Source organism: Trichoderma reesei (genome assembly GCF_000167675.1).
Source record: "Trichoderma reesei QM6a unplaced genomic scaffold TRIREscaffold_14, whole genome shotgun sequence".
Lineage (NCBI taxonomy): Eukaryota > Fungi > Ascomycota > Sordariomycetes > Hypocreales > Hypocreaceae > Trichoderma > Trichoderma reesei.
The window spans coordinates 563,038-577,954 of NW_006711161.1; the positions used below are offsets into that span (position 1 = coordinate 563,038).

General features: G+C 52.7%; 4 protein-coding genes across 4 annotated transcripts; 3 read left to right on the plus strand and 1 right to left on the minus strand.

Moving 5' to 3' along the window:
- Positions 1–372: 372 nt before the first annotated feature.
- On the minus strand, positions 373–2,371 carry TRIREDRAFT_122724 (uncharacterized protein). The gene has a single exon (XM_006966830.1). The coding sequence runs from the start codon at positions 2,279–2,281 to the stop codon at positions 458–460; it is 1,824 nt and encodes a 607-aa protein (XP_006966892.1). The 5' UTR covers positions 2,282–2,371; the 3' UTR covers positions 373–457.
- A 660-nt stretch (positions 2,372–3,031) lies between these two features.
- Positions 3,032–5,400, plus strand: TRIREDRAFT_109101 (uncharacterized protein; the record flags this gene model as incomplete). Its single annotated transcript, XM_006966736.1, has 2 exons — positions 3,032–3,607; positions 3,727–5,400. The coding sequence occupies 2 exons, from the start codon at positions 3,032–3,034 to the stop codon at positions 5,398–5,400; spliced, it is 2,250 nt and encodes a 749-aa protein (XP_006966798.1).
- A 795-nt stretch (positions 5,401–6,195) lies between these two features.
- Positions 6,196–7,945, plus strand: TRIREDRAFT_109102 (uncharacterized protein; the record flags this gene model as incomplete). Its single annotated transcript, XM_006966737.1, has 2 exons — positions 6,196–6,612; positions 6,677–7,945. The coding sequence occupies 2 exons, from the start codon at positions 6,196–6,198 to the stop codon at positions 7,943–7,945; spliced, it is 1,686 nt and encodes a 561-aa protein (XP_006966799.1).
- A 3,167-nt stretch (positions 7,946–11,112) lies between these two features.
- On the plus strand, positions 11,113–14,873 carry TRIREDRAFT_49832 (uncharacterized protein; the record flags this gene model as incomplete). The annotated part of the gene is made up of 4 exons (XM_006966738.1): positions 11,113–11,459; positions 11,531–11,666; positions 11,715–12,819; positions 12,988–14,873. 4 exons carry the CDS (start codon positions 11,113–11,115, stop codon positions 14,706–14,708), a joined length of 3,309 nt encoding a protein of 1,102 aa, XP_006966800.1. The 3' UTR covers positions 14,709–14,873.
- Positions 14,874–14,917: the final 44 nt, after the last annotated feature.

The following is a 14,917-nucleotide window of genomic DNA, read 5'->3' on the forward strand; positions in this document are numbered from 1 at the left end:
ATGATGAGTTCGAGGGAATCCAATGACTATAAGCGATCTCGAACCCAGTCGTGGAAACAATAACACATAGCGCCTGTTGAGACAATTCACGACCATATCCTCTTGAAAACAGGGGTCATGGGTTGGTCACAAATCCACGCAAAGGAGGTATTCATCAATAATTGAGAAGCTCCATAAGTACTGGCACAGGTGAACTATGAGAAATAGGAGATCTTCAGTCTATCGAGGAAGGGGACGAAGAAGGTTAAGAACAGCATCGTAGAAACTGATACTCATACTTGTATGCCCACAATGAAGGAAACAAAATTATCTACTACCTCTATGAAGACTTTGATTCACTTAGATCATCATCAGCTTCGTAAGGCTATCGTAGTAGTCTATTGTATATATTCGCAAAGCCCGTGATCCAAATGCATGCGCTCCGCTCAACATATGCCAATACACAAACGCCTCCCACCTATACCATAGCCGGCCCAAAAGCAGTACTCCAAAGCTTCGCCTCATCATGCAGCTCACACCTCTCCAGTAACACCACAAGTTTATCATGGATATGCCCCAGCGACACGTCCGGCCCCCAGCAAATGCCACCGCTAATCCGTGCCTGCTTCAGCCATGCTATCGCAGCCTCCAGGTTGCCGCTGTTCTCGTATATCTTTGCAATATCCTCCATTGTCCACACAGCGCACTCATCATGGCATTGAGGATCCGGGTTGAACCCAGTCGTCTCATCAAATCTTTGCTCCACAATGTCGAAGCACACCTCCAGAGCCGACACCCAGTCCTCCTGGTCCATGTAAATGTGCTCCAGCAAGCGTGCTGTTTTCCGTTCCTGAAGAGACATTGGTCCAGATGCCTTTCTGATATCGTCTAGGGCCTTGGTGCAAACGCGCAGTGCCCCGTCGTAATCCTTGTTACGGCGCAGTAAGGCAATGAGGCGTCTTTGGGCCAGCAGCCTCACCTCATTAGATGGAGCAAGGCTGGCGCACAGGCGATCCACGATGCACGTAAGTGCTGTCATTGACCAATCTGTGCTATCCATCCCTTCGTGCAGCCTCGACAGAACAACCATGATAGGACTCTGACGAGGCAGCTGCTGCAACGCCAAAGCATGAAGATAACGGAGCATGGTCTTGCGAACATCAGGGTTGGTGACAGTGTTGATTGGTGACAGGACACTCAAAATCTCGATAAGCGCGGTGACTGATCCTTTCAAGAAAATGTCGTCAGAGTTCATGGCAGTCGATTGCTGGAGTAACATGCGAGCCTTTGGGAAATCCGAAATCTTGAAGAAGTAGATGCTGTTGCTGCAGTCCTTCCAGAAGCGCGGCTGCAGGACTTGCGGTTCTGGATCAAAGTTGCCCTTGGTGTAAAAGGTCCGTATGCTGAGTAGTGCGAGGTGTAGATGGGCGTCAGTAGGAGTGTCCCGTGGAGTGACTGTCAGACTCGACGAGAGTCCCTGCTGTAAGTGAAGTCGGAGTTGTTCCTTGCGTTGGGCAACTGTTTGTGAGGTCGAAGACTGAGACGGCACCTTCTGCCATGAGCTCTTGTACATTGAAGACTCGGAAAAGGTCTCAGACGAAGTGTTCGACCACGTATCGCAGTCATCCAGGAGCTCTACTGCGGAGCTGGTGGCCGAGACATGGTCGAAGCTGTTGCTGCGAATGTCGACAGGTTGAGACTGCGCAACCGCCAGGCTGAGAGTCCTAACACCCACCGCGAGCTCAGTAAGCTGCGCTCCAATGCTGGCGAATCCCTCAATAGAGAGACTGTTGTTCGCAGCCATGAGTTTATGTGTCGCCATCTGGACTTGCAATCCCACGGCTGTGAGCTCACGTATCACCTCGCCGTTGAGCCGCTCCAGCCTTTTTAACTTGTGCGGCAGATCTTTCTCCATCTTCAGTGAGGTGATTGACTTCCACAACCAGCGACCCGGCTTTGCTATGGCTGTTGGCGATGGCGCAAACTCGGCAAACGGGAGGAGGAACTCGTTCACTTCTTCTGTGGCTTCGTGGAGGGTGGCCAATGTCTTTATGAGCCCGTCCGTGTGACTCAACGACTTGAGTTGCTGGTAGAACTTGGACTCGTCTTGCAATAGGTTGCGACAAAGATGCTCAACATGGGTCGTGGATGCTTCGATCTCTTGGAAGTATCTTGCTAGTTTCTGAGGGACCTCTCGAAGTGCGTTGATGATGCGGATGGTCTTTATAAGAGCTCTTGCAGAGCCTTCGGCAAGCTGGAGGCCCGCCGCGATGGCACCGATGGCAGCCAAGGCCTCAGCCATTGCTGACGTTGTGGAGATATGATGGTGGAACAAGAGATGAACTGTCGAATTGAATGGTGCGCTTTGCTTTCAATGCTATGTCTGGGGATACTGTAGAGCGAATCAGTATTTGTAGCTTGTCGACTGCCTGGAGCTGGGTTCAGTCGTGAGCCCATGGTGCATAAGGATGACTTGTAGGCTTACTTCGTGCTTGTCTCTTTCTTCGCTTTTCAACTATCATGTGCTTTCATGAATGATGTCGTAGAAAGTGGAATTTCAAGTATTTCGAAGGCTAAGAGCAGGCAGCATCAGCTGTCTGCCCCAGCGCTTCTCTCATCCCCGCTTCATTTGATTCTGTAACATTGTATTACAAAATACACGGCATATCCTCCGTCAAAATGTCAACTGCCCCTTCAATTCAGCCTCATGAGGGGCGGAGCAAGTGGCTGGATCCTTCAGAATCCAGAGCCTGACAGGGGTATGCAGAAGGTAAGTGGCACTGCTTCAGAAGCTGGCAATTGTCAGCCATAGGTTAAGCGCTGGGCGTCTTTCCCACATTGATATATTGCATGTTGTTGGTTTTGTTGAATCCTGCAAGTAACACTTGTTGCAGGGGCAGGATCCGGCTATGTACTGACTTTGGCCTTATGATCCCTTTGCATGTCTGTCTCAATTACTATAAGTTATGAGTACGAACTTACAATATATCATGGCATTTTTCATCTATCTAATATCTCGAAGTTGAGACTTGCTTTTCAAAGTATAAGCGACATGGATCGGCGGTTATGTTCCGTCTGTGTCGGGTTAAAGGTCCGCAAAGACAGGTTGTTATACCGACATCATGAGAGCCTTCAAGCGCTCAAATCTTGTGCGGAGCGTTTTCTACAACCCTGTTCGGTATGCCGCTTGATCTGGGCCGCGGTCAAAGACAATCTTGTCAACGACAAGCCTCGGCCTCAGCACTTCCTCCACAACTGGAAAACTCATCCCGACCTGGAGAATGCCACGCTGTATCTCTGCCTCTATCGAAGGGAGCCACCGCCCGACGACGGCAGATATGAGGGCCCATCCGAACCCGATTTCAAGTCGGCCTGGAAGGAGAACGCTACCTGCAAACTGAATTATGATTCTCCATCCTTGAATTACTTTGTGAGAGCATCAAAAGACATCCCAGGAGGTGGCTTCCTTGGGCTTGTCAACATTTCTGTACCTTATGGTGAGCCAAACGGCGACGAACTTCGTGCTTCCTCATTTCAAAGACAGCTGCCTAACCAAGCGAGTGACTTCCAGGGTCGACACCCGAGATACGGGGACGAAGCGCTAGGGAGTCAGCGAAGCCTCAAAATCGTACGGAGACCATATCTATAATGCGAGGCTGGCTCGATCGATGTAACAGGTTCGACAAACGTTGCTGTGGAAGGGAGCGGAAACCCTGTCCCTCGAGGTTAATCTACATCAAAGAAAAGAAGCCAAGGCTCATTGAGCCGGGAGAAGATGCAGTCGAGGTCTATGTGGCACTTTCATACTCCTGGGGGAGCGCCGGACGCAACATGTTCAAGCTTCGGAGAAGCAATAGAAAGGCCTTCTTGGCAGGAGTATCGCTTTCTAAGCTCTGCTTGACACATCGCCAGGCGATACAGACTGCGAAAGAACTTGGCTATCATGGCATCTGGATCGACGCGTTGTGTATCATGCAGGACGACAAAAAAGACTGGGCTTTGCAGGCATCCCTGGTGCCCGAGATCTATAACAATGCCGACCTCACAATCGTGGCCGGCAGAAGCGAGGATGCAGACAAAGGCTTTCTGGAACCAACATACAGCCCGGACACCCCAGATGCCCATCTTCCCTATGAGTGTTCTACCACCTTCACCTCAACTGTCTGTCGGATTGGCAAGGCACGCACTCGAGATATTGGTCCCACGAATGACCGCGGATGGTGTTATCAGGAACTATTGATGTCCAGGCGCGCCATTATCTACGGCGAGCAGCAGCTGAGTTTTCAGTGTCGCGAACGCCACGAGTTTGAAGACGGCGAATGCAACATGGTTGGGCAAAGGGATACCTGGTACAACCTACTCTTTCCATCGCGACACAGTGTCTCTCTTCCAGAAGTCAAGGAGATTCACAAGCCGTGTAACCAGGTTCGGTCTTTTAGACGGTCAACGCGTTACCTTGTACCAAGCTTCGGAAACAAACGCCGTCCATGGGAGCTGGGAGCGGGCTCTGATCCGGCCCTACAGAGGTGGTATGCCATGGTAGCGGAATATTCCAAGCGCAGCTTCTATGACCCTACCGACAACCACGCGGCAATATCCGGTGTTGCTCGTCTCTTCCAGACGGTGCTCGTGGAGAGATTTGGACCAGGCTCAGACGGCTACATGGCTGGCCTGTGGGAGATGGACATAATCAGCGGATTGCTTTGGAGAAGCAGTCGAATCTTGGATCCAGACTTGCCGGCACTTCAGAGACCTACCCATGAAGGGCGTATCATCAGACGGGCCCCATCGTGGTCCTGGATGGCTCTGGTCGGGCCCATCTGCCAGGGAATAAGCACAGACCGAGCTGGTAGCAGGGGATTTAGTAGACTGGGAGTCCCATGCTGCGTACCCCGGAGTGATAATGAGTGGCCAGGTCCAATGGTGGAGTACTCCAAGTCCCCTGATAGTTTCGAGCTTGGCATCTACGGCTACGTGCGCAGATTACGCATCTCGCAGTACAGCACGAGGGATCATGCCGAATACAGCGCATGGGGAAACATCGTACCCTATCCAACGGAGAGCTTGAACCGGCACACGTTTCGCTTGGAGGCGGAGGAGGCCAAGCAGCTGATCAGGGGCATACGAGATCCGAGCCTGGACTGGCCCAATATCGCCGCTACGGGCATTTTTGACATGGAGTGCAAGGCAACGAATAGACCCTCGAGTATCACGGCGCTTCGCCTCACTTCGGAAGAAGGATTGCTCCTGGACGAGGTGTACGACTCGAGGGGCGACACAGTCGGGTTCAGGAGAGTGGGCGTCTTCGTTATCGAGAATCCAGTGGCATTCTATCCAGCCCATTCCATTGCGGCAAATGCATATGGGGGGTATGATATTATTGAGGGTCGATTACCTGTCGAATCTATGACGATTCTGTAAAGCGGTTGACCAAAGAAGGCTTACGACTGGGTTGATGGAATGCCGGTGCTACGTCTATACAATGTTACCAAGGAAGGACTTCCTATCATGGCTTAATGGGCGGCTCTTTGGGCATTACTGCGATTTTCTGTTTTCTATCAGCTGGCCTATATACAGTGATGACGCTTCGTTTTCTCAGTTACGTGTAACCCGCGTGTATTTCAAATTGTCGTAATGTCCTTGGCTTCTGGCTTGTGGGTGAGTTATCTCCCCCCTTCCCCCTTCGTCTACTCGGGCGGCGCCGCAGGTCACGCAACGTGTGTGTAGGCTGCCGAATGGCGATGACCCGGGAATGCTCCTTGAAGCAATATATATAGGTATTGAGGTTTTTAATCGGGTACACAAGTGCTAAACATGTCTATTGCGCGTTTTGAGCTCGGCGGGAGGTCACGGTTATACAACCGCGTGCTTCAACATTGTTTGTCTATCACCCACCGCAAGTTCACATTTTCTCTTTAATGACCTTTTTTGAAGTAGAGGCGCTTCGCAGGCACCAATTCACAGCATACATTACATGAGTCTATGCGTACGCGCTTTAGTTCATCCGATGACCCAGGGCACCTTTGTGTAATGCCAGCGAATACAAGAACCAAGTCCAGCTGCAGCTTTCTATACAAACCCTTTGTGCAGCATCATGTTTCTTGTTCTCATACACATTGTCACAGTAGCCAGACTGGCGAATACAGATTGGAGATATCATTACCACGACTATATAACGACGGTTTCCTGCTGGTCTAATACGTCCAGCGCTTCAGCATGGTTTCCTTGGCAGATGTTGATAATCGTGACAATCAGAAAGCATCTGATTCCTCGCGCAAGCGGCCCAGCGAGGCATCCCAGGAGGCATCGTCTTCACCCAAACGTCACAGGCCGCACTATCCATCAACGATCCCCTCGAGATTTTGGGACAATTTGTCCAAAGTGCCGCTCACACGGAACGCACTGAGAGAACTAGACAGGAGACAAGAGAGAAGGCAGATCGCCTTCCATAACGCAGACCAGGAACAGCCGAGCGTCCAAAGGCTTACACGAAGCGCACGACGCTCGCTCGCCCAGGAGAATCATCACCAACAGTCTGCTGGCCAGATTCTTGGCCAATTCTCGCCAGCTCACCTGAAGAACGTCAGGCGGTTCTCAAGCCACGGAGGTCCAGACCTACGTGATCTGATAGGGGTACGTTCTTCAGGCAGCTGTCTGTGATGCTCTTCCGCGTACGTTAACAACTTGACCTTTTCAGTACCCGGCACCTACACAAGCCTTGGACGACATGAGTTCCAGCCAGACGAGTCCTGTGACAAGGAGGAGATCCATACGACAGAGCAGGCGGTCGCCATATCCTTCAAGGAGCACAAGGAAAACCACGCTCCCATCGGCTCGTACCAAAAGCACCAGTCCATATGATCGTGCTTTCCAACAACACCTCATCGACCACCATGTCTTGCCCGATGGATATGAATATCCAAACGGTCATTTACCGCCAGAGCCCGAGAATATGGAGGAGATCCGGCAAGCGCTGGCCCGTCGCAGGGCATCTCTATCTCCGTCAAGATTTACGAACGAGGACTTTCGGAGATTTAAGCGGCAACATAGGACTGCTCAAGGCGAGCCCGCGGTCTTGTCCGATGTTGTTCCAATATTAGAAGGGGACCAAGACAAGCGAAATGCGGCACGCGACAATGCGTTCCGGAACCTGGAGCATTTGACCGATGACACTCTTGTGCCAGGCAAGCCCGATTTGTACTATGGCGCTCGCCCAGAGCAGCTCAACCCAGACGTTCGAAGTGCGCTCAGCGGCCAGATCGTCCCTACCGCGCAGGAGGAGCTCCCAATTGCGCCCAACTTCTTCCTCGAAGTTAAAGGCCCCGGCGCGTCCGCTGAGGTTGCACCTCGACAAGTGTGCTACGACGGCGCGCTGGGAGCCAGAGGGATCCAGAGCCTTCAGTCTTACGGGGAGGCAGAGAAGGTGTACGACAATAAGGCTTATACCCTCACATGTTACTACATGGGCGGCGTTCTTGGGATATACACCAGCCATCCGATTCCGCCTTTGCATCCGGGAGGACAGCCGGGGTTTGTCACAACAGAGGTCAAACAGTATCTCTTGACCGCCGATGTTGAGAACTTTCGACAAGGCGCTGCTGCTTATCGGAATGGTATAGACTGGGCAAAGCTCCAGAGGGACGAGGCGATAAACCGAGCCAACGAAAGAGCGAAGCAGGCAGTCCAGGCAGTCCAGGCAGTTGGGGGAGCAAGCCATTTTCCTGGGCCATCACCAGATGTTGATGTCAAAGTCAACCTTTCCAGTGCAATCTCGGCCAGCAATGCAACTGTGAATGGTGTCACAAACATGTTGATGCCCGCTTCTCAAGATGTATCCTCGTATGAGCCTGATGTTTTCGCAGATGAACCGTCGACAAGTCTTCCCTTCCCGAACGCCCTAGCTCCCAGTCATGCTGTGGAGAGTCCAAGCTTGCTTAGCCAGGAAAATATCATCCATAGAAACTAAATTTCGATAGATTTACTCTGCAAAAAAGGGGTTGTAAAAGCTCATGGGATATCGTCATCACGAAGAGTGCACATTGACACTAGGTGTCATATGGGACTGACTTGCCAGGCCCTTAGACCTTTAGATTGGACGTCCCTGGAGGTTTATCCAGCGTGTTGCAACATTCTCGACAGAAATGCCTGATAGGGGTAGTCCGGAGGTGAGTAACCAGTGCAAGCTGTCTTGTCCCGTGGGCAGTTCCGCTGATACGCAGAGAATAGCTTGGTAGAAGGAGCAGTGAACAGGGTGAGATCTAGGAAAACCCCAGGACGGGGAATGCTGAGCATGTGTGAGTGGATGCCACGACGTGTTGCATGGATATATGCTGGGTAGACGTCACGTAGGCCTTCGAGAATCATACATTGTGTGGATAGGTGGAAGAAAATGTTCCCGTAATTCATGCATTCACGAGGAACTGAACGGATCCTCAGCCATGTCGGGCTCGGCAATATGAGCTGTAGAACTTGATGTGGGCCAGCTGCCAAACTATGGTGTGGGCATTCGATCTATTGAGTGCCTCTTTTGTTGAATACCTGAGCAGTATATGTATGCCGCGTATCTGGTTATGCCTTGAAGCTGACTACCTAGATCTTGTTCTCATCATAGGCGAGCTGACGATGTTGCTGGTATGTATAAGCCGCGACTACATGCCGCTACTTATATAGCTTATGCTAAGAAAAACTCCACTCATCAAACAAGCATATCCGACGTGGTGTAGTGGCTAGCATACTGCGCTTTCACTAGAAAGTCCCGCAGCGATCCGGGTTCGACTCCCGGCGCCGGAATTCGATTTCTTTTTGGGACTTTTGTCGAGGATGCTCTCGAGTCTCAATCTGCTGCGTCCATTTTGTTTTCTCGCCAGATCGCTGGCCTAGGCCAGGACATTGAAGTGTGACGCCTTGAAAGAGTGTTATTTACAATTTCATTTCAACGCACCACCAGAGCTGTCGTTTATCAAATAAAGCAGACTCCTTTGGCAGGCAGCTAGGTACATGGATACATAAGTGGCTATGCTGATGCGATGCTCATTTGCAGTCTCAGCTGCGGCTGTAGACGATGTGCGTCCGGCGCTGATAACAAGGGCATGCAGTTTATTAACGGACTGTCTACAGACAAGTGCTCCATGGAGCTGGAGGTAATGGGCAGTTAGGCGCCGAGATACTGTGACAGCGTGCGGACTGAGGTGCTTGGATTCACGACCCCCGCAGTGGCGAAGAACTTTCAAGCTGTTCGTATGTACATACTTCGTCTCAAGCCTTTTGTCTGGAGATTCATTCGTACTCGTACGTGACTCCTGCATCCACAAGGACACTTTCTCTCACCAGTCGATCTCCTCTCTAAGAAGGGCCAATCACAGGAAGACAAGATGACGTTTCGCATCTATTCACCCATGCGAGAGGCCCGCCGTGATGATGCTGATATGCCCCGAGATGCCAAGGGTGTCCGACAGGCTGGGCGGCGAGCAGCGCGTCTCAACCACGGGAGCGAAAGCAAGGCATCACAACAGGCCGACGCGCTGTGAGGTGGCGTGAAGACAGGATGTCAGCGGCAGGCCGGCCAGGATTCATGCCACCCTCCTTTGTCCGTACACCAGATATGCTGTGAAACGTGAGGCTGGGGCGACAATGGGCCACGAAGGAGTCGATGCAGGCCGTGCAGACGGTTGCAGCTAGGCAGAAAAGAAGCGCTGTGATGCCTCACTTTTCTCTCTTCTGTGATCGAGCGAATCACTTTATTTCGCCGCTCCGCGTTTGTACGATAATACAAGCAGAGCTCGAGTGATCGGGCGATGACTCCTCGAGAGGCCAGCGAAGTGAACAGGATCCATTGGGAGGCCGACAATGGGGGGCAAGCAAGGAAGGGGGGGAAGAAATTTTGTTTGGCTGGTAAGTGGGCGTGGATCAGTGAGCTGAGTCCATGCAAGCCGCATATACAAGTTGGATGCAACGACGCGCGAGTTGCCACAAAGTCATCTTGCGGCTTCAGGGTGGCATTGAATGTCTTCGCCAAAGAATATATATATCTCGGGCCTCCTCTATTGAACATCTATCTCCCAAGTTCCGACCCATCCCGCTATACAGGTTCATACGGAGCAAGCGGTAGTCCCACACAAGGTATCATTGGGTACTCTGAGAGGCTTCCAGATCTCGGCATAGCGGCAGGCCGTGTCAAGTACATGCAAGTACATCACCGTGCTCACCTTGAGCATCCAACAACGACCGACAGCGCGCAGCTGCAAGGTAGGCGACATCATCCCTTCCAGCACCAACCAGCTCCCAGCAAATCAAAGCAACTCCAACAGACGCCCCCCCCTTCGGAGCTCTCCATCCACCCCGAATCCAATTCGCACACAGCTCTTCTTTTCTATCTATTTGATAGGTACTTAGCAAGCTGACACAAACCGTTGACTTGCAGCTTTCGCTTCGTCCTTCCCCGCAGAACCCTGACAAGCTCCTTCTCTCCGATCCATCTTTAAACGAAACGGACAACGGCAGCTTCGGTGGAGAGTTTCCACTCGAGCTCGGCGCGTTAAAAGCTACCTGTGCGGACCCTCAACTCCAAGCTCGGGTCGCACTCAAACTCTCGTCTCTCACGAGTCGCTCTGCACGCACAGCTTCGGGCAGCTTCCCAACACCTCGCTGCTCTTGCCCTTGCTCCTGCTCCCGCTCCTGCTTGTGCAACTTCCTTCCCAGTGTCTCTGCATGCCCCGCAAGGCTCCTTCCTGCGTTGATTGACCTCTTCTTGCTGCTCTCCTTCGGGCAGGCACGACACTCCAATCTGGGCCCTTTGATCTTGCTCCAGCTTCTGCTCGTTCTCGCTTCACTCTGGCTCTGGCTCTAGCCTTTGTTTACCTACCTACTTGAGCACGGCTCAATCTTCTCAGTTTACACCTCTGCTTCTGCTTGCTTATCATCTATCTTCATCCTCTTCACACGCATCATCGTTACTCTTCTTGGTGCCATCTACGTGCATCTCTATACTCTCGCTTTTGGCAATATTCTCTCTTTTTTTCGATATCACTTATCTTCTGGGTCACCATTTCCGTCGCTTCATCTTGAAGTCGTTCTTTTACACCCGCCTTTCGAGCGCAGTCTTGCTCTCTTCAAATTGCATCGAGCTCCTCAAAAATGGCCGACAGAGGCAACCGGGGAAATCGTGGCGGTGGCTCCCGCGGTGGAGACCGCGGTAGAGGTGGCGGTCGAGGCCGAGGAGGCGATCGTGGGGATTACGGCGGTGGTCGAGGCCGAGGCGGCTATGATCGTGGAGACTATGGCGGTGGCCGAGGCAGGGGAGGCGACCGTGGAGACTATGGCGGTGGCCGAGGTAGGGGAGGAGACTATGGCGGTGGCCGGGGCGGAGGAGATCGCGGTGGCTTTCGTGGCGGCTTCAGTGGCTTCCGGGGAGACGGTCCCCGAGGTGGCCGCGGAGGAGGACGGGGAGGGCGCCGTGACGCCTCTCCCGGGATCTCAAAGGTGTTCGGGTGAGTTGTATCCTCTGCTGTGGACCGGTTTCAACACCAGACTGACATGTTGGGACGCCATGTAGCTACGATGGTGCGGTTCCTCCGCCTGATGCACAGATCACTCAACTTGAGAACCAGATTGTTGCACGTCAGTCCGCTTCGCTGGCGACCATCACCAAACAAATGGCCGCTATGAGCGTCAAGGGAAAGGGGGGCAAAGTTGGCGGCGCCGGTGGGGGCAAGTCCGAGACCCCGATGAACGACCAGCTCCCTGCTCGACCGGCCTTTGGAACGCAGGGGAAACCTGTCGTTCTCTGGGCGAACTATTTCAGAATCAACGTCAACAAGGACTCGTTCTTCAAATACACTTTTGATGTCAAGAAGCGCTCCAGGAAGCCGACATCATCGAAGCAAGAATCCGAGCAGGGCGGTAAGGCTGCCTCAAAACCGGCTGGTGATGCTCCCGAATCCGACGAGCCCGATCAAGGCAGGGAAGTCAAGGGTAGAGCACTATTTTTCGCCATCAAGGCGGCTCTCGCGAAGCTCTTGGCGCAAGATAAGACGCTTGTTGCTGCCACCGAGTTCAAGAGCCAGCTCATTACGCTCAAGAAGATTGACTTGACTGAGAATCCTCTCGAGGTCGAGGTGCCCAAGGACGAAGGAGGCGACCTCATTGACACATATCTGGTCCAGTTCCACGGGCCAGCCGACATTGACGTGGGCGACATGAAGAAGTATCTGACCTCCATGATCGATGCGCCGGGTACCGCCGATGAGATTTCCTTTCCGCGCTATCCTGAAGTTGTTGATGCGCTCAATATCATCCTGGGCTACGGGCCACGGAGCGATTTTCACAAAACCGCCACCGTTGGGTCATCGCGTTTTTTCCCCCTGGGGAACGACAAGGTGATTGAGCAACTTACCCAAAATTGGCGAGCTCTGACGGCGGCCCGTGGTTACTTCCAGTCCGCCCGCCTTGCAACTGGTCGCACGCTGCTCAACGTCAACGTCACACACGGCGTTTTCAGCCTCGCTGGCCGCCTGACGGAGATCTTTGACAGTCTAGGTTTAAAAGCCGCCTACCAAGACAAAAGCCAGGGGTGGAAACTCAGGGCCTTTGCCAAATTCCTGCCCAAGACACGTGTTTGGGTTACCATGAAGACTTCCGAGGGCAAGACCTTTCGCCGCTCCAAGTCTATACGATCTCTTGCTTCCTCTTTTGAGATCAAAGTCAAAGGCCGAGGCATGGCCCATCCGCCAAAGTTCGATGGTGGGATGGAGTATGCAGGACCCAAGAATGTCCAATTCTGGATGGACGGCGACAAAGGGAAAGGGGGCCGTTACGTTACAGTCTTTGACTACTTCAGACAGAGTAAGTGTTTGTTCCTTCTCGCTTGCCGCCTTGATAGTCATGCTCAGCGTCCCTAAACTTGCCTCTCCCCTCTCGAGCCTCTTGTTCTCCCCCCCCCCCCCCCCCCTCTCCCTCTCATACGATCTCTTTCTCCCTAGTACGTGATCAGCTGACATTATAATATTACAGAGTACAATATTACACCTGGTGACTACCCCCTGCTCGATGTGGGTACTGAGCAGAAGCCTTTCAACTACGTCCCGGCCGAAATGATCGAGATCCAACCTGGGCAGTCGGTCAAAGCAGCTCTAACCATGGAAGAGACCACAGCGATGCTGGACTTTGCCTGTCGGTCACCGTATTCCAACGCCTTATCGATCAGCACCGCCAGCCGGAAAGTTCTTGGTCTCGACGACGCAGCACTAGGCAAATTCGGCGTCTCTGTCGACAAGCAATTGTTGACTGTACAGGGAAGAATTCTCAAGGCGCCAACGGTGAGCTACAACGGTATTGGTACGGACGGAAGACCAAAGAATGCCGATGTGTCGCCGCAGAATGGATCATGGAATATGAGAGCAGTGAGGGTCCTCAAATCGGGCACTAAGATCCAGCGCTGGTGTTGGGTCAACGTGTCGACGCCACGCCAACGTCCGTTCTTAGTGGACGGCTCGGTGGTGGACCAATTTGGAGAGTTCCTGGTGAACATGGGCATTGCCATCAACAAAAGCCCCATTCCGCCCAAAACGCAGCACGTCACACTTGATGTCAATGATTCGGAAACGGATAAAACTCTTCACAGAATGTTTACGTGGCTTGAAGAACAAAAGATTGATCTCATGGTCTTCATCCTTGCGGAGAAAGACTCTACTGGCCTATACAGCAAGATCAAGGCGTTTGGAGACTGTGGTTACGGAATCCATACCAGCTGTCTAGTGGGGAGAAACTTTGCCAAGGCAAGCCCGGCCTATTTCGCCAACGTCGGGCTCAAGATCAACCTGAAGGCTGGAGGCACGAATCACAAGTTACGAGAGGAATCCAGCCTCGTCAAAGAAGGCAAGTCGATGATTGTTGGCTACGACGTAACCCACCCGACGAACATGCCCATTAAGAAGGGCAACGAGCCTCCCAGTCTGGTGGGGTTCGTCTCGAGCATCGACAGGGACCTCGGCCAATGGCCTGCACTGGCTTGGGAGCAAACTTCCAAGCAGGAGATGGTGACCGAAAGGCTTGCCGATGTGTTCAAGACGCGGCTGGATACCTGGCGCGACCACAACAAAGGCCAGTTACCCGACAGCATCATTATTTACCGAGACGGCGTCTCCGAGGGCCAGTTTAGCCAAGTCCTCGACCAGGAGCTGCCCAGCATCAGAGAAGCCTGCCGCCTCAAGTACCAGGCCAGGTCCCAGCCAAAGCTCACCATCCTAGTCTCCGTGAAGCGGCACCAGACTCGGTTCTACCCTACCTCGACAAACGATATGTCCAATTCTGGTAACGTTATCAACGGTACAGTGGTGGACCGCGGCGTGACCCTGGCGAGGTATTGGGACTTCTTCCTGACGGCACACGAGGCTCTCAAGGGCACCGCCAGGCCTGCTCATTACACGGTTCTTCTCGACGAAATTTTTCGACCGAGATTTGGCACCAAAGCGGCCGACGAACTGGAGCGGCTGACACACGATTTGTGCTACCTCTACGGCAGAGCAACCAAGGCCGTCAGTATATGCCCGCCCGCGTATTATGCAGATATTGTCTGCGAACGTGCTCGTGCACACCGTCCCGACAAGTTTGGGGAGCGCGACTCGGACGGTAAGTCTGGAGGCAATGCAGGAAGCAAGAAGCCGGAGGAACAATACCGAAAAATACCCGCCGAGGTGCACGAAAAACTCAGGAATAGCATGTACTATATCTGAGCTCGATGGCGGCGAAGTAGGCGTGGCCGCGGTATATGGCGTTGCACTCTCTTGTGGCATGTGTGCGGATATTTATGCCTTTGGTCACGCAAGACAGCGCTTGGACGCGCGGCGGCTTCTACACATGGATCGAAGGACGGCAACATGGTTCAAAAGCGACATCTACTAGATTGGTATCAAAAGCGGTTTTTATCAGCGCTATGTAGCAT